General features: G+C 43.1%; 1 protein-coding gene across 2 annotated transcripts in view; it reads left to right on the plus strand.

Annotated features, from left to right (window-relative positions):
- Positions 1–987: 987 nt before the first annotated feature.
- LOC148442372 (ferric reductase 1-like) overlaps positions 988–21,413 on the plus strand; it is a 46,877-nt gene continuing 26,451 nt past the window's right edge. The window contains exons 1-2 of one of the 2 annotated variants that reach the window (XM_088464023.1): positions 988–1,007; positions 19,675–19,873. In XM_088464023.1, the coding sequence (XP_088320149.1) occupies positions 19,675–19,873 (199 nt within the window). In that variant the 5' untranslated portion in view covers positions 988–1,007. Of the gene's footprint in view, positions 1,008–2,702; positions 2,734–19,674; positions 19,874–21,413 lie in introns of those variants that run through there. The other variant, XM_088464024.1, reaches the window with a different exon arrangement.

The raw sequence follows: 21,413 nt of genomic DNA on the forward strand, positions 1-21,413 counted from the left end.
TATTGCACTGGCTAATATCAGTAAGTCCACCATCAGGCAAACACTGAACATGAATAGTGTGCATGGGAGAAGAGCAAGGAGGAAGCCACTACTTTACATTGCTGCCCCAGAAGACTGCTGGAAGTATATTCCGTGGCGTCTTAAATAGTATTTTTTTTGCTTTTTTGTTAAATTCTAAACATTATATTTGTAGAAAAGCAAATACTGCATTCCAACATAAGAACCTCATCCAACCATGCAGCCACAGAAAGCGAAATTGCTCCCACACATACTGTACCTGCTATTTCTGCATGGTGTAAAGGTGCATATCCACTAAGCGAGATTTGCAGGCGATCGAACGATAATGTTGTCGTTATAGTTCAATAACATGCAAATCGCGCATGCATCGGGCACATTTATGTCGGAAGCGACCAACGATGCGCATGCCCACTGGTCGTTTTCGACATCTATCATCGCCAGTACATGCTGGTAAACCTGACGATCCCGTCAGGTTCAGCATGTACGGGGATGATGGATGTGCCTACACTGAACGACTGAACGTCGTAATTAGTGCTCTCGTTTCTCCGTCTATTATAGGATACGTTGATAAACAGTCCCCATAGACTAACTGTTCAAGTAGATTCTACTGCTTAATGTTTTTAATGTATTGCTAAATTAAATCAAATTATGTGGTATGCTATAATATATCATCTTTGTTTTTTTGTATATTTTGCATTTTTTATTTATTTGTATTTTATTTCATTATTTTATTGGTATGCACTGTTTTATTAAACTTTGCGATAATGTTTTGCATAAAAATATATTAAGTATTGCAATAAATAGAACAGTAATAATAATACATACATAGTCAGGTAAGCCTATGAGCCTGGCACACCTCAGTCTACCTCATAACAATGAATGGAATAGCGTGACTGGCCCCTCCCAGTAATGCTTGTTATTCCATCTCAAAGTCAGGAGGAGATTTAACTCTTTTTACCTGTGTGAGAAAGCCAACAGCACATACAAAGGTAAGATATGAATTTCTTTACAGAGAGGAAAGAGGTGTTTTTTTAAAAAAAAGCAGTTAATTATGAAAGAAATGTACCTTTATTTATAAATATGACAATTACAATATGCTCGGCATCCCAGAGAGGTGAACAATAGCACATGCAAGGGAATTATAATTACATACCGTATGTAAGTGCAACACTAGATAAAGAGGAATCATTTATTCTTCATTCATAAAGGCATACTGTATACTGTATTATACATCTGTAAGCATGGACCTGCTAGATCAATTTCAGTCAATGTATTAAAGAACAACAGCTCCATGTAAAATAATTGCACCACTATAAAAATGCTATTTTAAAGTAGCTAAATATTTTAAAACACTTTCTGAACTACTGCAGAATTACTTTATAGAACGTGATTATTATAACCGATATGCATCTGCATATAATTTCACAATGCTATCCCTCTGCCTGGCGAAATCTATAACATTTAAAAAAGCACTTTTAGATATACAGTAGCTCCCTCTGTTCTAAGCCATAGTAATGCTGAATTTATTTTGCATGTGTGGGTGCAATATAGTTTACAAAACCTTTGCGCTAGTGACGATGATTAGCATTTTTGTATCCATTAATTAATTTGATGTAGATAAAAATATTAAGAAGAAACCTGAATAATTACTAAAAATCTGATTAATCAAATTGCAATATTAAAAAGAAAAAATTATTTGTATATGAAGCTTCCGATTTAGGGCCATATTCAATTGCCTGCGAAAAGCCATTCTTGTCGAAAAGTTTTCGCCGATGACGTCATTTCGCCTGTCTTTCCGCCATATTCAATTGCAAAGACTTTTCGCCGGTGTGAAAAGTGTGCACCTTGTAACCAGCGGAAAAGATTCATCTGTGAATGGAGGCGGAAAAAAGTGCAGAATCGGGGTTCTGGGTTGCAAAGTTGCGGGAACACACCTGCAGCCTTGGGACAGTCCCCTAAAGGTAAACTGCGTCATAAAATATTTAAAAAATACTTTAGAACACCCAAAAAAAGTACTTTCGTTTTGGGGGCGAAAAAAAACAAAGTTGGGGGACAAACTTGAAAACTGGCGAAATCGACTCCAGGGGGTCCCCCAAGTATGCCCAAACTTGTCTTTGGTTTGCAGGTGCATGTTGAAAGTGCGTTTTTTTAAAAACGCACTTTAGCGATTTTTAACCATGCTTGCACCCATTTTCATGTACCCCAAATTTGCTGGGACTACTTATTTTTGAAAAAAAAACCTGCTACATGCTATTTTTCACCACTTGTGAAAAGAAGCTAAATAGCACCAATTGAGAGCATTTAAGCACCCCAAATACATCCAGCAGGGCTATTCGGGGGTATCCATAGTGATCCCCCATGTCAGTGCATCTTTTGGGGGGTGTCAGACTGATTTCCTCATATCTGAGAGGACTTTTCGCCTGTTTGAGTTTCGCCGGGATGCGTTTTTGCATCTTTTGCAATTGAATAGGGCGAATCGCGGTGACGAGCGCGATACTTTTCCAGAGCCTAAACTGGCGATGATGGCGAAAACTCCGGCATGCGAAAAGTCCAGTACTTTTCGCTGGCAATTGAATATGGGCCGTAGTGTCAGCTCAGGTGCAGTGGTGACAGCAAACATTAATTCTGTGCTGACCAATTCTCTGCATTAGATTGAAGGTGAGTTAACCCATTTCTTTTTACAGGCTGTACAGAATGTGACTACTGATCAAACAGGTGCACGTCTAAAATTACCATTGGTGATACTTTCGGTTGTTTTGCACAAATCTTTTTAAGGTGATGCCACAACATTTCTAGGTTTAAGTGCAAAACTTTAACTTGTCCATTCTGTAATGTATTGATAATAAGAAGAAAGAAAGAGACTGTTTGCAGGATGCATTAATATCTGAACATATAATATAATATGTTTACATTTTATTTTGGTCATTGAAATTTGGTCATTGTTCTACCACATAAGCTTAAAATAGAAGATAAAGCTGTGCATATAATGTACTTATAATAACAAACAATTATTAAAAAACTAACCTTTATTATTTCAAGTAAAAAAAAAAAACATTTGTTTGAGCATTCTAAAGTAGAAAAGAAACAGCGGAATATAATAAAATACAATAGGAAAAGTAAGTTGTGTTAAAATCTTTATCTGCATATTCCCATAATTATATACTGTGGGGCATATTCAATTAGCCGCTATAAGTCGGAAACTTTTCGCAGCCCTATTTTTTGCCATCATCGCTGATTTTACCTGCAGAAAAGTTTTGTGCGCATCCCCGCTATTCATCATATTCAATTCCAAAGGACGCGAATACGTGTCCCGGCGAAACTCAAACATGCGAAAAGTGCTGTCAGTTTTGGGGAAATAAGCCTGAGACCCCCCAAAAGATGCACTAACATTGGGAATCACTATAGATGTCCCCGAGGGATGCAATCGGGAAACCGGCTGTCTTAATCCCGACAGCCGGCTTCCCGACTGCTTTATCCCGACGAGGGTTAAATGACAGGCGTCTACATCTAGACGCCTGTCATTTTCCCGATGCCGGGAGACCGGCGCCCGGCATCCCGATCGAAGGGGTGCCAGGCGCCGCGAGCGGACAGCCGCGGGGGGGGTGGGTTAGGTTTAGGGCACCCGGGGGGGACTTAGGGTTAGGCACCCCCCAGGGAGGGTTAGGCTAGGGGGAGGGAGGGTTAGGCACCCCCTGGGGGGACTTAGGGTTAGGCACCCCCCTGGTGGACTTAGGTTTAGGCAGCGGGGAAGGGTTAAGCACTTAGAGGGGGGATTAGGTTTAGGTACTTGGGTGGAAGGTTAGGGTTAGGCACCCCTAAGGAGGGTTAGGGCTAGGGGGTTAGGTTAGGTTAGTTTTTACTTACGTTTAGGAACGAATGGGATTTCCCGTTCGGCCTTCCACTGTCGGCCTTCCGCTGCTGGGAACTCTGCTTCTGTCGGCCTGCCGCTCCTGGGATTCGAACTGCGGCGGTATTTCATACCGATCCCGTCCCCGATTAGCCCCCCTGGAGCTATTTGGGGGACTTAAGTTCTGTCAATTGACTCTATTTAGCGCCTTTGCACAAGTGGTGAAGAATAGCATTTAGCAGGTTTTTTTTGAGAAAATAACTAGTCCCAGCAAATTTGGGGTACATGAAAACGGGTGCAAGCATTGTATAAAATCGCAAAAGTGAAGTTTTAAAAAACATAAAAAATGCACCTCCAGCAAGCACCTGCAATCAAAAAAACACCTCCCCCATACTTGCAGACCCACCAAAAGCTTATTTCGCTAGTTTTTTAAGTTTGTACCCCAACTTTGAACTTTTTTGCCCCTTTTTCAAAGTAATTTTTTTGGGGGTTCCTCTTTTATTTTGGGGGGGTTTGATGCAGTTAACCTTTGGGGGGCTGTCCCAAGGGTGCAGGGTGGTTTCCCCACCTTTGCACCCCAAAACTGCAATTCTGAACTTTTTTTCGGCACCTATTCATAAGCGAATCTCTTTTGCCTATTACATTGCATTGTGTTTTCGTGTCAACGAAAAGTCTTTGGAATTGAATACGGAGGAAACTGTCACACTGGCGAAAACTCGCAATCGGCAATACTTTTCCGCAGATTCTGACTTATCGCGGCTAATTGAATACAGCCCTGTATCTTGACAATTGTGCAGGGTTTGTATGTAAGTTTGTATAAATTAATAAACATTTTCAAGTGCTTGTCTTTGTATGTAACATTTTGTAGCAAGCCTTTTTCTCTTTGAAAACTTTTCTTGGATCTGAGTAATACCGCTTTTACACCTAAATTCCGGGGCAGACCTGGAAGTTGGAACAGGATTCCAAACCAGATCAGACCCGGATATTTAGCCGGCGCCGACCCAGGATATTCCCTAGTCGGCGCCGTTTACACCGGAGCCGGGTCTGCAGAGACCTGACTCTTCCAGGGTGGAAGTGGACACTTGGAGATGACGTCATCTCCAAGTGCCACTGAAGCCGGCCAACCGGTCATTGGCCAAACGGTCATCGTGACCGGATTAACGCCGTTTACACTGCAGGGTTTCACGGGTCATTCCCGTGTTAAATCCTGCAAGTTACTTGGGTTGGATTGCCAGCTCACTCGACACAGGATTCCAACCCTGTCCCCTTTTACACCAAGGAGCTACCCGGGTTAACCCTGCAATAACCCGGGTTTTAGCTCTAGTGTAAAAGGGTCATAAGGGGAGAATGTGTGTGCTAGGAATGGATGTCAAACCAACATTTAATGGCTAATTCTGAAAACAATGTCCAAAAATAAGGATCACATGCAATATTATTATCAGATTTATATCATAGTTTTTAGCAGCAGTCAGAATGCAAAAGCCACACCACATTGCATGTATACCTATATTACTTTGCAGATAATTAATGACGTTGTTCCAGTGTAATGTCAGGTAGATTAATTCCTGGGGGAGTTGCGTTGTAGCGTTTGGCCACTAATTGCAATTATAGCATATAAAGCTAATGCTTAATTCATAGAAAGAGAGAGGGTTCCCAAAGCACTGTGTGGATTTATTGTGTGCAAGATTAATAATAAATAACCTTCTTTTTTAATCAAAAATGTAAATTTTATATAATCCAAGGAAGGTTTCCAAAATATAGCCACAGAGCATTATTATACTCCGATTTCAACAAAACAAACAACACAATGGGCCATATTCAATATGGGGCGAAAAGTCCATTGTCGACGATAATTTATCGCTGATGATGACATTTTGCCTGTTTCACTTATCCCCATATTCAATTTGAAAGACTTTTCGCACGTGCGAAAACTCTATGTAAAAAACGGGGATAAGTTTTCACCACTGCAGATGTGGAGAACAAAAGTGCAGAATTGGGGTTTGGGGGTGCAGAATAAAAGAAAAAATAGCCTGCAGCCTTTGAAATGTCCCCTTAATGTAATCTGTGTAAAAAAAAAAAAAATCCTTAGGACACCCCAAAAAAGGTACTTTCATTTTGGGGGTGAAAAAAAATGTTGGGTAACATACTTAAAAACTAGCGAAATTGCCTCAGTGGGGGTCCCCATGTATGCAGCAGGTGTTTTCTAAAATGTGGCTGGTAGCGGCAGGCAAAATTTTTAAGAATTGAAAAAAAATTACTTTAGGGACTTAAATATATGCTTGCATCCATTTTCATGTACCCCAAATTTGATGGGACTGCGGCTATTTAAAAACCCCAATTATCTTCAGCAGGCCAAATAGGGGGTGCCCATAGTGATCCCCCATGCCAGACCATCTTTTGGGGGGGATTGCATGATTTCCCCAAAAACTGACAGGACTTTACGATACTTACCTTTCCGTCGGGTCCCGTTTTCGCCGGATCCTAATTGAATATGGGGATAAGCGGGCATGTGCCCGATACTTTATCCCTGTAAAAAACGGCGATGATGGCGAAAACTCCGACCTCTGACTTTTCGCCTCAAATTGAATATGGCCCAATGTAGCAAATCTAAAAGATATCAGTTCCTAACTAAAGGAATAATTCCAGAGCCTAATATTAAACAATTGATCAGGACACAGCATTTTGCTGGAATGCACTTTTCTCAGGGCATTAGTGATCAGACCTTATTTAAACCATTGTAAATTTATCAGTGTATGTCAAAGTGGGTGTGTCTACCCTAAATATTACACATGATTGTTTAATGGAGGATCTGAATCAGTCTAACTGATTGGTATATTGTAATGAAAGATTAGTTTTAGAATTCAATGTCCATCTCTGGAGAGCGAGAGGATGTTTTCTTTCTATTTTGCATAAAATCGCTACAATCATCCGTTTTGCAATACTTAAAGCCATGGCATTTCAAAGCTCTAGTATTGGGACCAGGAGTCATTGCAGTGACATTTAGGGGCATAATTATTAAATACATTTTGCAAGAAATACCAGCAAAATGTAAGTATCCCCTGGATGTATTATGGGGTATCGCAGTAGTTTCTATGGGGGGCACTATATTTTAAAATTTACCAACCTCAGGAATGATAAGCATTCCGGGGTTTAGCTCTGGTAGCTAACGCCATCTTAAGTTGCTGGTAGCCATTGTAGTCTATAGGCTATACATCGCAGAATATACCAGGAGATGGTCACTCACACATGCACAGTCCAGGGGCAGTCCAGTCCATGCACAGTCCAGGGCAGGACCATGGGACAATTAATGTGTAGGATACTCATGTAATCTTGGGTCATTTTCCACTTATTTGGGAAGTATGGCATTAAAACAGGATTAGTTATGTGACCGGCAGCCACAAAGCTGCTGGTCACAATCTTGACGGCAGAATGCCGGCCAGGGATTCATGATAGGCATCAAAATACTGACGCCTATCATAATTCCGATGCCGGAATCCAGGACGACGCGTGCCCAAACTAGGTAGGTCCAGGGCGCCCGTCCTGTTGGCCGCGGGGGGAGAGGGATAGGTTTAGGGCAATTAGCGGAGTTAGCGTTAGGTTTTGGGGGGAGAGTTTAGGGTAAGGCACCTCTAGGGGGGGGGGTTGGGATTAGGCACCCCCAGGAAGAGGTTAAGGTTAGGCACCCCCTCCGGGAGGGTTAGGTTTAGGGAGCGGTAAGGGGGGTTAGGCACCCCCGGGGGGAGGTTAAGGTTAGGCACCACTAAGGGATTGTTAGGGTTAGGGGGGGGACAGCATAGGCAAATGCAGGGGGGGTGTCTGTCTCCCTGGAAACCCCCCTCCTCAGCCCACACCATGACAACAATAGAAATAGTAATATAATAGAATTTTACTAGTGCTGCATATTCTTCACAGTATCACAAATGAAATAATTAGCACCACCTGTGCAACTTTTAACATGTATCAGTCAGTAATAAATAACCTGTGCACCAACTAAGAGAAACACCAACTAGGAAAACATTCACTGTTAGGGATGTGCTGCTATAGAGCCCAATATGTACATATATGTCCAGGGCAGTGCTAGGTTCTGCTGCTGCTCCCAGACTTGCTCCCATGCTCTGGAATGGTGAGCACATCTAAAATAAAAACATTCAGCTCAGGCAGGATGGCCCTAGTGCTGCATTTAATGGCTTACTGTGATTCCTGGTCCTCTATATGCTGGAATTATGACACACAATATACTTTGTATGACGCATATTAAAGCTGGTTAAGTGCTAATTCTACCCTACTTATGGACTGGCCACACACACTCTAAAATCAAGCATTTGGAAACCCCCCTCTAGAAATCCTGCATTTGCCACTTGACAGGGGAGGTTACTTACCTGCCTCTGTCAGGATTTTCATCCTGTTGGGCAGCCACTGTCGGGATTTGAACCGGCATTTCAATCCCATTCCCGTTAAAACAAGAGTACATTTGATTTGTATCAGATTTTTTTCTCTATTGCTTCTGTCTGGGTCCATTGATCATAAATTTTAATTTTTATTAAAGAGAGATCAGTCGGACGATATGAAATCTGCAAAAATCAATAGCTCATACTGTGGGCCATATTCAATATTCAATATGGGGCGAAAAGTCAATTTTCGCCTGTTCAAATTATCCCCATATTCAATTTCAAAGACTTTTCGCCGGTGCGAAAAGTCTTTGTTAAAAAACGGGGATAAGTTTTCACCATGTAATACATGGTGAAAAAAAGTGCAGAATTGGGGTTTAGGGGTGCAGACTAAAAAAAATAGCCTGCACCCCGGGATTGTCCCCTAAAAGACATCTGTGTCAAAATTAAAAAAAAAAAAAATCCCCAGGACACCCCAAAAACTGTACTTTAATTTTGGGGTAAAAAAAAAAAAATGGGGAACATAGTTGCAAACCAGTTAAAATGAAGCAGGGGGGGTTTCCATGTATGCGGCAGGTGTGTTCTAGAATGCAGCTGTTAGTGGCAGGTGCATTTTTGAAGAATTTTGTAAAATCCTTTTAGGGACTTAAAAATATGCTTTCACCCATTTTCATGTACCCCAAATTTGATGGAAATAGTTTTTTTTCCCCAAAAAATAAGCTAATGCTATTCTTCACCACCTCCTTCAAAGCTGCATTTATGCTATTTAAAAACCCTGACAATCTTCAGCAGGCCAAATCGGGGGTACCCGTAGTGACATCTTTTGGGGGGTGACAGGCTGATTTCCCCATAAACTGACAGGAGTTTTCGATACTTGCCTTTCCGCCGGGTCCCATTTTCGCCGAATTGTAATTGAATACGGGGATAAGCGGGCACGCACCCGATACTTTATCCCCGTCAAGAGCAGCGATGATGGTGAAAAGTCCGACCTCTGACTTTTTGCCCCATAGTGAATACAGGCTTGTATATGAAACCTACAATATATGTCTTCTATATCCCATTATGAACAGTGGCCCTGATTCAGAGCCGGACGCTCTTTGTGAGCGCTCGCTCTGAATCTGGGCGGCCTGTTTTTTTGGCGGGCCTCCAGGCCGCTCGCTAAGCTGTGGGTGACCTTGTGGTAGGGTCTCATTCCCACAAGCCCCAGTGAGCTTCCTGCTCTAATAGAGCAGGAAGCTCACTGCTGACATCACGAGTCCTTCAGGAACGCTTCCGTTTGACCAGCCACCCCCCCTCCCCGCCTACAAAATGGGGCAAGCTTTCGATCAACATCGATAGCCACCCCATTTGTAGCGAGCCCCGGAGCGAGTGAATTTCGCCACACGTGTTCAGTGCCCCACCATCGACCCGCTTGCGAGCGCATAGCGCTTGTGAGCGGGTCTGAATGAGGCCCAGTATTTACTCAGAGAGATAGGGTTACTCTCACCATTGATTAAATGTGTCCATTATTATTATGGACAGGGCAGAGAAATGGAATAATGTAAAAAAAAAATGATGGGGGGGCAGTGGTGTCCCTACCTCATCAGACACCCCCAGTGCGGGCAGGGATCATGCGCCGGGGAAAAGAGGGCATGGTCTCGGGGGAGGGGGCTTGGCCTCGTCAAAGTGAGGTGTGGCTTCATGGCCCGAGTCCCCATTTTTGTCACCCGGGGGTGCCGGAGGTGCGGGCTGCCCCCGGGGACCAGCCTGTGTGGAGTGCTGGCTCCCTCACTGTGTCAGGAGCTGAGTGCTGCACGTAATACTACAGTGCAGCACCCGGATCCTGTCACTGAGGGGGAGTCTGCACTTTGGTGTCACCCATCGGCGGATGACACCCGGCACCCCCCTAGTTACGCCACTGAGGGGGGGAGCGGAGTTGAGTTTTCAGATGCAGCCGAATTCCATGCGTATCTGATTCAGGCTCAATGTACAGATGTGTCCTTATACACTGTAGCTTCAGTCTCGCCAAACAGCCCCTCTCAGTGCACCAGGTCCCGGGTGACGCGGCCATGCTGAGCATCTTTCTCTGCAAAATGTGCCTCTTATTCACATAATTAAAACAACTGGAAGCGACAAAACTACTACAATTTGATGTGCAACATTTGTACATCAATGTGTGAATGAGTCTGAATCTGTATAGGAAGTGCTAGGATGCAGTGGCCACAGCTTTTTCTCAGAGCAAGTTCCATTGTGCTTCATTTGTAACTTTGTACGTGTTTAAAACTAATTCCTGTGCAATTAAAGTCACAGACCAGCGTCTCTAGTACACTGTGAGTGGTGTTTTGCTGCATCTGTGATGCAAATAAGTTGCACAATTTAAACAAATAGACAGTGACCTACACCTCTCAGAGCAGCTCATTCCTGCCTGGCGTCTAGCGCCTAATGACGTATTGATTCTAGGGTAATGAGGACACATCTGCAGGACTTTTATGATGTTTCATAGGAATCGGTATTAATTACCGCCGGACCTATGTCCGGCGGTTCAAAGACCAGCAGCAGTGAAGATCCCGACAGATGACTATCGCTAACCCTGTCCCCCCCCTAACCATAACCCTCCCTTAGGTGTGCCTAACCCTAACCACACTCCCTAGTGCCTAACCCTAATCTCCCCCCACGGGTGCCTAAACCTAACCCACCCTAAACCTAATCCTCCCGGGGGGCGCCTAACCCTAACTTCCCCCGGGGGGTGCCTACTCCTGACTCCCCCTTCCCCCAGCCTAACCCTAACCCTCCTGGGGGTGCCTAAACCTAAGTCCCACCAGGGTGCCCTAAACCCAACCTTTCTCCCCCACGGCTGTCCGCTCCCGGCGTCCGGCTTACCTTCGTTCGGTATGCCGGGCGTTGGGCTCCCGACGTAGGGATAATGATAGTCGTCGGGATTTCGATGCCTATCATTAGTCCCTTGTCAGGGTATGACAGTCGGGAAGCCGGCGGTCGGCATTTCAACCGCCGGCTTCCTGACCACATACCGTTTCCTATACTCTAGATACAACACTTTGAGCCAAATGTAATAGGTAGTCAGTTTTGGTAACAGTACAAACTCGCACTTTCTCGCACTTTTAAAAAGTGCGAGTTTGTACTGCAACTCGCACATGTAATAGCCTGCGAACTTTTCAGCTCGAGGCTACCACATATGCGAGTTTAGAACTATGTAAACTGACACCTTTTAATGCGAGTAGCATTAAAAGGTGAGAGTTTTAGAGAAGCCATCAGTGAGATCTGTGATGGCTTCTGCCTGTATTTTTAATAAAAAAGAGGTGCAGCCCCCACCCCAAAGCCTAACCAGCCCTGGGCTTTCTAAAGCCTGTCCTGGTTCTAAAATACAGGGGACAAAATGCGTAGGGGTCCCCTGTATATTAAGAACCAGCATAGGGTTTTCCTGAGCCGATCCTGGTTTTGGAAAAACAGGGGACAAAATGAGTAGGGGTCCCCTGAAAATTAAAAAAAATCAGCACCGAGCTCTTTCTAGAGGGGGGGGGTAATGCCACAGCCAGGGAAAACCTTTCACCGGTTTCCCCGGCCAAACCATTAACCCTGACCGCTAGTCAGCCCAGGCCTCTCTGGGGAGTTGGGGAACCCCCAATAAAGGGGTCCCCCTCTCCAGGGTACCCCAGGCCTAGACAGATAGCCCATGGCGGTGGGTGCCAAGTTGATAGTGTAATTGTGTATAGTGTATATTAAAGGGTTAAATATTGTCTTTAGATGTGGAACTACACGTACCAGCAAGCCTCCCCGCATACTGGTATTTGTAGAATCACAAATACCAGCATGCGGGTCATTACAGGCCCGCTGGCACTTGTAGTTCCACAACTAAAGAAATACGTAAAAGAACACAAACACACACCATGATAGTAAAACTTTAATAAAACATACCTGCACACTCACACATACTCACTTAGGATCCGAAGTAATCCATAGGGGTACCTGAAAAAAAAATCCATACTCACCTCTCCAAGTAGGCATCCAAAGGGTTAAAATAACAAACCTGAAAAACCTGTACCATGCCGAACTGAGTAAAGGTATGTGTGTGTACCCATAACTTTACTCCGCGTAAATGAGCGGGGCACACGTGTGCCCCGTCATTGAAGGAGCCGCCAGCCAATCAGCGGGCATCTCCGTCGGAGCAGCTCGCTGTTTGGCTGAATGCGGTCAGCCTGTCTTCCCTATAGACTTCAATGGGGAGTATTCGCCATTCTGTATTCTCCCAGTATTCTGGGAACCGCAACATCTTAACCACAAGGTTAATTGAGATTAACCTTGTGGTTTCATCATTGATACAATGTTGCAACATTGTATCATACTGGGGCTGGTATGGCTCTGGGAGGGGGCTGCATGTGATTTTTTTGATTAAAAAAAACAAAACTTTGACATAAGTACACACAGAAACATGCACGTATCTCATAGATATGTGCATGTTTCTGTGTTAATCTGACCTGCTCAGGATATACTCGCTATTCTGAAGCAGGCCTATTATTTGGGGTCTTTTGGTTATCTCTTTTTTGCGAGTCTAAAACAGACAGCCTATTACATTGGGCGAGTTGATTGCTTTCAATGTGAAAACATCTGGATGTGAGTTTGAAAATGGGGATTTTTAGTAACTCTGAAAAATGGGAGTTTTAATGAACTGACACCCTATTACTTTGGAGAGTTGTGAAAAATTGCGAGTTTAGCACAAAACTCGCAATTTACCAAAACAGACACCCTATTACATTTGGCTCTTTGTCTGCGTTTGGGCAGTGTTATTGATAAATACTAAAGACATATTACCATGCAGAATGCATGAAAATATAATTACCTGTAATTAGAGAAGCAAATGCAAAATAAAAGTGTGAATGAAGCATAACTACAAACATACATTTTCATCCTCTTTATCAAATGGTTATAACTTATTTCCTGCTGCATACAGACAGCAAATATCTATGGGCCTGATAAAGAGGTGGATGCAAGTAAGACATCGGGCACAAGTGCCCACAGACACTATGTTCAAATATAGTGCCTGTGTTTGTGGCACTGCAGGTGCCAGCATGCACACGAGTGGTAGTGCATACTGTCATTAGTATTCTCATATGAATCAGCACTACCCTCACTACAGCCTAACCCTTACCGCAGCCTAATCCTAACCCAACCATAACCACAGCCTCACCTTAACTGCAGCCTAACCCTATCTGCAGCTTAATCCTAACCCTACCCTCACAACAGCCTTACCCTAACTGCAGCCTAATCATAACCTAACTACAGTCTAAACCTAACTGCAGCCTAACCCTAACCGCAGCCTAATTATAACCCTACCCTAACTGTAACCTAACAGTAACCGCAGCCTGACCCTACCCTAACTACAGGATACCCCTAACCGCAGCCTAATCCTATTCCTAACTCTACCCTTACTACAGCCTAATCCTAACCCTACCATAACTACAGCCTCACCTTAAATGCAGCCTAACCCTAACCGCAGCTTAATACCAACCCTTCCCTCACAACAGCCTTACCCTAACCGCAGCCTAATCCTAACCTAACTACAGTCTAACCCTAACTGCAGCCTAACCCGAACCACAGCCTAATTCTAACCCTACCCTAACTGTAACCTAACCCTAACTGCAGCCTAACCCTACCCTAACTACAGGATAACCCTAACTGCAACCTAACCGCAGCCTAATTCTAACCCTACCCTAACTTTAACCTAACCCTAGCCTCAGCCTAACCCTACCCTAACTACAGGATAACCCTAACCGCAGCCAAATCCTAACTTCATTCTAACTACAGGATAACCATTTTGCAGACTAATCCTAACCCTACCGTAACTGCAGCCTTATCCTAATGGCAGCCTAACCATAACTTCAGCCTAATACTAACCCTAAATTCATGTGTCGACAGTCTGGTTGACATATTGAATATGTAAATGTTGACATTACGAAAGTTGACATTATGAACATGTTGACATCCTCCGGTACTCTTCATTTCTAATATAAAGGGCCTCCATTATCAATGAGTGACATTCTTGTTATCACCCTTTACTAATCTTAAATGGGGCTCCAACTAATCAGCTCTTGTCATTTTTCAAAAACATGAGTTAGGAGCTGATTGGTTGGAGCACAATTTAAGATTAGTAATGAGTGATAACAAGAATATAACTCATTGATAAATATGGCCATAGTTACTACATATAATTAATAAATTACAATTGTAACATGTACAGTACTGTAAGTGACTTCAAGTGCCTTCATGGTGGGGGAACAGGATTCACTGGTACTGTAGCTCCCACCCGGGATGAGGCTGTGTTGGTGCCTGTGTGGGGAAGGGGGGAAAGCGGGGTCAGGGGTGTCGCAGATGGGGAGGAAGTTGGGAGTTTGGCGCTCTGAAGGGAGAGAGAAGAGAGGGAAACCTGTGTGGAGGAGGGGGTCGGGGTGTCGCGGATGGGGAGGGAGTTTGGAGCTGTGAGTGGAAAGAGAGCAGGATAGGGTAACCTGTGTTGGGAGGGTGGGAGACGGGGGTGCCAAAGATGGGAGGAGTTTGGAGCTGTGAGGGGAAAGAGAACAGAAGAGAGGAACCTGTGTGGGGGAAGGAGAGGGGTGCCGTGGATGGGGGAGTCTGAAGATGTGAGTGGAGAGAGAGCAGAAGAGGGGAACCTGAGTGTGGGAAAGGGTGCTGTGAATGGGGCAAGTAGTGCAGAAGAGAGGAACTTAAAAGGAGGAGGGGGTGCGGTGGAAGGGGGAAGTTGGCTCTGTGAGGGAATAGAGACCAGAAGAAGGGAACCTGTGTGGGGGAGAGGGAGGTGCTGGGGAAGGGGTGGGTTGGCTCTGTGAAGGGAGAGAGCAGATGAAGGAAACCTGTGTGAGGGAGATGAGGGGGAGTCCTGAGAGTCTGTCATGGATGGGGGGGCTGGAGCTTAGAGGGCAGTTAGAGCAGAAGAGGGCAACCTGTGTGGAGGAAGGGGGGTGCAGATGGGGGAGGGGTTAGATGTGTGAGGAGAGAGAGAGCAGAAGAAAGAAACCTGTGGGGGGCTTTGGATCTGTGAGGGGAGAGAGAGCAGAAGAAAAGAACCTGTTTGGGGGTGAGTGGGGGGTTGGGGGGTAACAAGACTGGAGGAGGGGTTGGATCTGTTAGAGAAGAGAGTAGAAGATTAGAACCTGTGTGGGGAAGAGCTGGGGATGGGGGTCGGGGAGTACCGCAGATGGAGGAGGGGTTAAATCTGTGAAGGGAGAGCGATCAGAAGAATAGAACCTGTGTGGGCCAGGCGTAGGAATGGTTGGATCTGTGAGGGGAGAGAGAGTAGAGCTGTGAGGGGAAATCTGAAAAGGATAACCTGTGTAGGGGAGGTGTTTGATCTGTGAAGGGAGAGAGAGTAGATCTGCGGGCCTCTGACAGGCGTCGGCGGGCTGCCATTGCCTATCAGAAATAAAAAAAGTTGTGAAACAGTATTGGGGGCAGAGCCAGATGATGGCATTCAGCTTAACAGTTCGGTCGGCCTCCCGGGAAACCTCCCAGTGACCTTAAAAGCCAATCCACCCCTGCCTATACCCAATATAGATGTAGTTGCCATAAAAGCCTATTGGCTTCTTTTTGCATAACTCCCCGAGAGAGATGCGGTTCATTGGGAGAGCTGTCCTTTGCATTTTTAATCACAATTATACATGCATACGGCATTAATGAACGCTGCTATGCATGCAATGAACGCAGAATGTATTGCATGTAGAGATGTGCGCTGACCCCTGTTTTTTGGTTTTAGTTTTGGATCTGGATTCATCTTCATGTTTTGGTTTTGGTTTTAATTTTGCAAAACCACCCTCAAGTGTTTTAGTTTTTGTTTTGGTTCTGGATTTTCCTTTTTTTTTAAATGATAAGTTTTTAAAAACAGCTAAAATCATGTAATATTTTTAATCCAAAAGCCGAAATTTGGATTTAGAATCTGAATTCCGAACCGCTGGAAGATCAGTACCGCTATTCGGATTTATCCGGATCTCCACAGATTAGAACAGCGGCTCGAATCTATCCGGATTCACGCAATTCGGGTGGATTCGGATTTCTGGACAACCGAACCACACATCTCAAATTGCATGCAATATACGCCGCATTATACATCCCGCGCAGTGTCTTTTTCTTGTTTTTACAAAAATGGGAATGCATCCAGTATTTATCATTCTGGAATAAAAGGTACCTAATTTATCAAGTTTTTTTCCTTCCTTACTTTTGAACTTGTAGGCAAAATATCAAAAGTAATGGGAAACCCCATAGACAGGGATGTACTGTAATTCTGCCTCAATATTAAGACAGTAGTGAGAGATGTAAAGTCCACCAAATGCCTTCAGCTTGGGGGAGAAATACTCTTGTGGAAAATATTAAGGAATATCTTATTGTAAATGAAACCTCAAGTCTGAAAGTGCTCATAACATTTCTATTGAGGGAGATAGGAATTTAAGCCATTACGCCATGTCTGTGTGAATTCTGGTGTGATCAATCTTGGCAAGTTATAGTGCACTGTAATAGTTTAAGTTTACAGGGCTCCATTAGAAAATGGCATTAAGAGAGTTTTCTAGTCAGGGAACGTTTTAATAAGAAAATGGGCCTCAGACTGCACACCCTGATATATATACTGTATATAATTGGAGGTGCTACCTGTGGAGATCATTGATATATGCACAAGAAGAAGGAATACAAGTGCACAACTCCAAATTAACTGATTATATATAAATAAATACATTTTTGCACTGAATAGAGGTTTTTGCCATAAACTTGGCCAAGGTTTTGGATCTACCCACCATATCCGGGTAACTCTGTAGGGTGGGTCCCTAACATACTAGGGTTCAAATCCAGAGCACAGGACACCCACAAACTAGCCCAGCTAAGCCACCCCAAGGCACCGTTCTAATAAGTAAAGTGAAGTGTAAAGGAAATAGTTAAGAGCAGCCGCATATAAAGAATAAAAATAAAAAAGTGAAATACATATATAAAAAACAGACAGTGAAGCGTTAAAATGTGTTATAAAGGAAAAATTTGTTATAATGCGGTGCCCTGAAGCAGATCAACCAAAGCAATCCAGAGGGACCCAGGCCCCAAAAATGAACCAAAGCTGCACTACACAGTATAAATATTTGCAGGACTTACCTATATTGTGCCTCTGACTGGTGTGCATATTACTATGCCAGACTCCATGCTATAAACCAATGTGGTAGAGGTGCTAGTCTGAGTAGAATGTGTCTCAAGCTTTCAGCTGTGTGCTTTGCCACACTGCATGGATTGTATTACATAGAAAATGGGCCTCAGACTGCACACCCTGAACATATATATATATATATATATATATATATATATATATATATATAATTGGAGGTGCTACCTATGGAGACCATTGATATATACACAAAAAGAAGAAATACAAGTGCACATCTCCAAATTAACTGATTAATGTTTTAATAAGCCCACTGGTATAATAATGGGTTTGCAATAACATAAAGGGACAGGGATGTATGATGTCATATTTTGTAAAGGTGTAATGTATGGCTTTCAGGTTGACGATAGACGCATCATGCACAGAGAGAGCAGAGGCGAGTCATGCACGAGGTGGCGTGGCATTGTGGCCATGAAGCTTTCCCACATGTGGGAGGAGACCACAGTAGCGTACTGTATGACACCAACCCAAGTGATGCCACTGTTTTTCCCTGCCAAATTAATGTCTGAAATATATAAATTATTTGTTTTATTTTATTGTGGGTCTGATTCAGTGGTGGACGCTAATCCCACCATGACTGTGATACTGTACAGAGTGGTACTGTGAAAATATGCAAATGTCGCAGTTGTTGGGATTTCTAGAGTCACTCATTGACGCATCTCTGTTCTGCCACTTGCATACAAAGATGCATAATCGGTCGCACATCGGTTGCACCATTGATCCTCTGAGCAACTCTATTGTTGCTTAGAATGCCCATTGGAAGTCAGCCACCAGACCATTGCAAATGCATACACAGATGCAGTCGCTGGCCAAGACCCCCCCCCAAAATGCTCTTGTAACGCCTGCATTTGTCTAGGCACTGGCCCATTACCTCCCAAAAACCCTCACTGCCTGTCACTCACTTTGCATTGTAAATGATTCTACTTTTTATAGGATTATTTAGCCCAGCAAAATTCCAATTTAAGATACGACCGACTGTGTTGGGGAATAGTGGTAAGTGTGAGAGATGGTATGGTTAGAATAACCCCTCAGATAAAAATTTCTAAACTGCAGGTTCAATTACCAAAATCTACTAGCCACTCCATCCAAGCCTTCATAGGGCATATCCAACAAAAAAGGCATCACTGCGATCCTCACCAACCCTGTTTATAATAAGATAGTTATGCAAAGCATTTTCCTTACAATAGACACAATGCAATTAGCTACATTTTCTTTTATCTAACCCTACTGTGGAATATGGTCGCAGCAAGGATGAACTGTAGATAAAGCGGTATCACTACTAGATGATTTCTGTAACTGTGGCATAACACTTTCAACAAATTAAATAATATATTATAAATTATAAATCAATGGAAATTGAAATAAATTCAGGTTCAGGCTTGGGCCTTAGTATCAGGGCTGTCAAAGAAAAAATGGTTTACCTTACAATTATGATCTTATTGCAATTACCATTAGTTCAAACAAGCTCCTACAACTTGCACATATATTTATGAATGCTATTAGTAGCTGTTTTAAATTAATTACATTTTAGGTTTAGAGATCTTGTAATAAAATTGTTACAATGGCAAAAAGCATTTATTAACAAAGGATGCAAAATTGTACATTTGTACATAGAATCTCATCTTTCATCTATAAAAATAAACAAAAATGTTACTATGGGGCATATTCAATTAGCCGCGATAAGCCGTTTTCGTCGAAAAGTTCCCCGTATTCAATTCCAAAGACTTTTCGCCGGTGTGGAAAGTCAATGCATTGGAATAGGTGAAAAAGATTTGCCTATGAAAGCTGGCGTAAAAAAGTGCAGAATTGGGGTTTTGGGGTACAAACTTGCGGAAACCACCCTGCACTCTTGGGACAGCCCCCAAAGGTAAACTGTGTCAAAAAAAAAGTAAAAAAACCTCTTAAGAACACCCCAAAAAAATACTTTCATTTTGGGGGCGAAAAAAAAAACAAAGTTGGGGGACAAACTTAAAAACTAGCAAAATAGACTCCAGGGTGGTCCCCAAGTATGCCCCAGGTGTTTTTTAGATTGCAGGTGTTTGCGGCAGGTGGCTTTTTTAAGTTTTTTAAAATTCCGGCATGCGAAAAGTACGGGACTTTTCGCGGCTAATTGAATATGCCCCTTAAACTTAAATTGGACAATTTATAAAGCATTCATTTTTTTTTGTTAATTGCACTGATATGAAGATATTAAAATGAATGTAAATGTTTCCCAACAGATGGATAGATTCTTACAAAATATTGCTATTCTACTCGTCACATATCTTCCCATCTGTATTTATGCCTATCCAAATGGCCAAGTTACAGATTCCTGCGTATCAATGATACCTAATCATGGTGTCTCCACCCAAACCTCCTCCTCACCTTATATTTTATCCCTGGCTAAAACCACCTACAGTCCTGGTGAAAACATTGCAGGTAAATACGGGTCGACTACATCCCGGTAAATACATAGGTAAAGTAAAAGATTATAATGCTGTCCAAAGTCATAATATGCAGCAATTCTAAAGTTTGCTAAGAAATATTGCATCATTTATTGAGGAATTGTAGCAGGGTCATATTTGCATAAATGTACCCTGAAGGCATACAACCGCTGACGCCTTATATTATACCCCATTACTCACTCCTTTTGCATTTACTTTGACAGCTTGTTTGCATAGTGGACAATGACATTAACATGATTACCTAGTAAAGCAAGTTCAGTACTTACTGCTGCACCAGCCCAAACCCCAGTAGTAACAAGTGTCAGTGCTAGAGTGTTATTGTGGTGCACTTTAGGGAGGTTGATTAAGGTCTCCAACCATGCCAGTGTCAGAGCTACAGTAGTAATCTCCCAAACTGACTTTGACAATGACAATACCTTGCATCACACCTCAGCTCTGCTTTCTCATGTTCCTCAATATTTCCCCACCAACTTTACATGTCTGCTACCCACAGTAAATTGTCCTGTACCTCAGCAAATAGCCTGAACCCATAACATGTTACTACCACATACCAGCAGAATACAAAGGAAAGAAAATTAACACTTTAGTCAGTAAAAAGTGTTAATAAAAATAATAACCACACTTGGAAGATTCTTCTTAGAGTGGCTGCAAACTTTTCGGGTCTACTTGCTGGAGCACTAAGTGCAGTTGGCTCACCTACTGAATGGGCAGTGGTTAGTGACTTCTGTTTCAAAACGTATTTCACCAATCCGAGCCCAGCCTCATCCACAGCTTTCAGAGCGGAAGATGGGAGATAGGGGGAGGAGAAGGGAGGTTCCACATGGAGCAGAGAAATGTATCAAAATCCATGTAAAACAAAAACAGGCTAATTTCTCTTTTCCTTAGGAGATTAGGAGCAGCCCCAGGTGGGATGTTCACTTTTCTGTAACAGGGTATGCCATGAAAGGAAGGATGTTTTCAATTGTCTTTCTAGTACAATATGGAGCTTCTGCTGTAGCTTTTGGATATGATCGCTGTATAGAAATCATTGTTATAAACTGTCAACATTTATGCAGAGGTGATTATTTATTGTTTTATTTGAAGGGTGGCCGTATATAGCCTGGTGGGTGTGCAGACCGTGGCTGGCTGTCCTGATGATACACATTACTTCTCTTCCCCTTGTAGGGGCCGTGCAACCTATTGCAGCAGTGCAAGGCCCTTACACCCTCCCTGGTGGTCCCTCCTCTTCAGCTAGTATGGGCACTGTGGGATGTAATAATGTATTTAGATGTTGAAATTTGAATTTTGAATTACTTGGGCTAGGGCATCTATTTTTCCAACTTTGTTCTTCCTCGTGTCAAAATCTGATTACGCCACTAAAAATTAAACAGAAAAGTATAGCAAAGGGTAAAATTACAATATTTGGAAGCAAGACCTAGATACACTACATGTTCCAAAATGTGTACCAAATGCAGAGCTCATGCAAAAGGGAGAAATGATGGTAGGCTACAGTGAGAACCAATAAGATACAAGTT

The sequence above is a fragment of the Taudactylus pleione genome, unplaced genomic scaffold (genome assembly GCF_031769625.1).
Source record: "Taudactylus pleione unplaced genomic scaffold, aTauple2 ptg001563l, whole genome shotgun sequence".
NCBI lineage: Eukaryota > Metazoa > Chordata > Amphibia > Anura > Myobatrachidae > Taudactylus > Taudactylus pleione.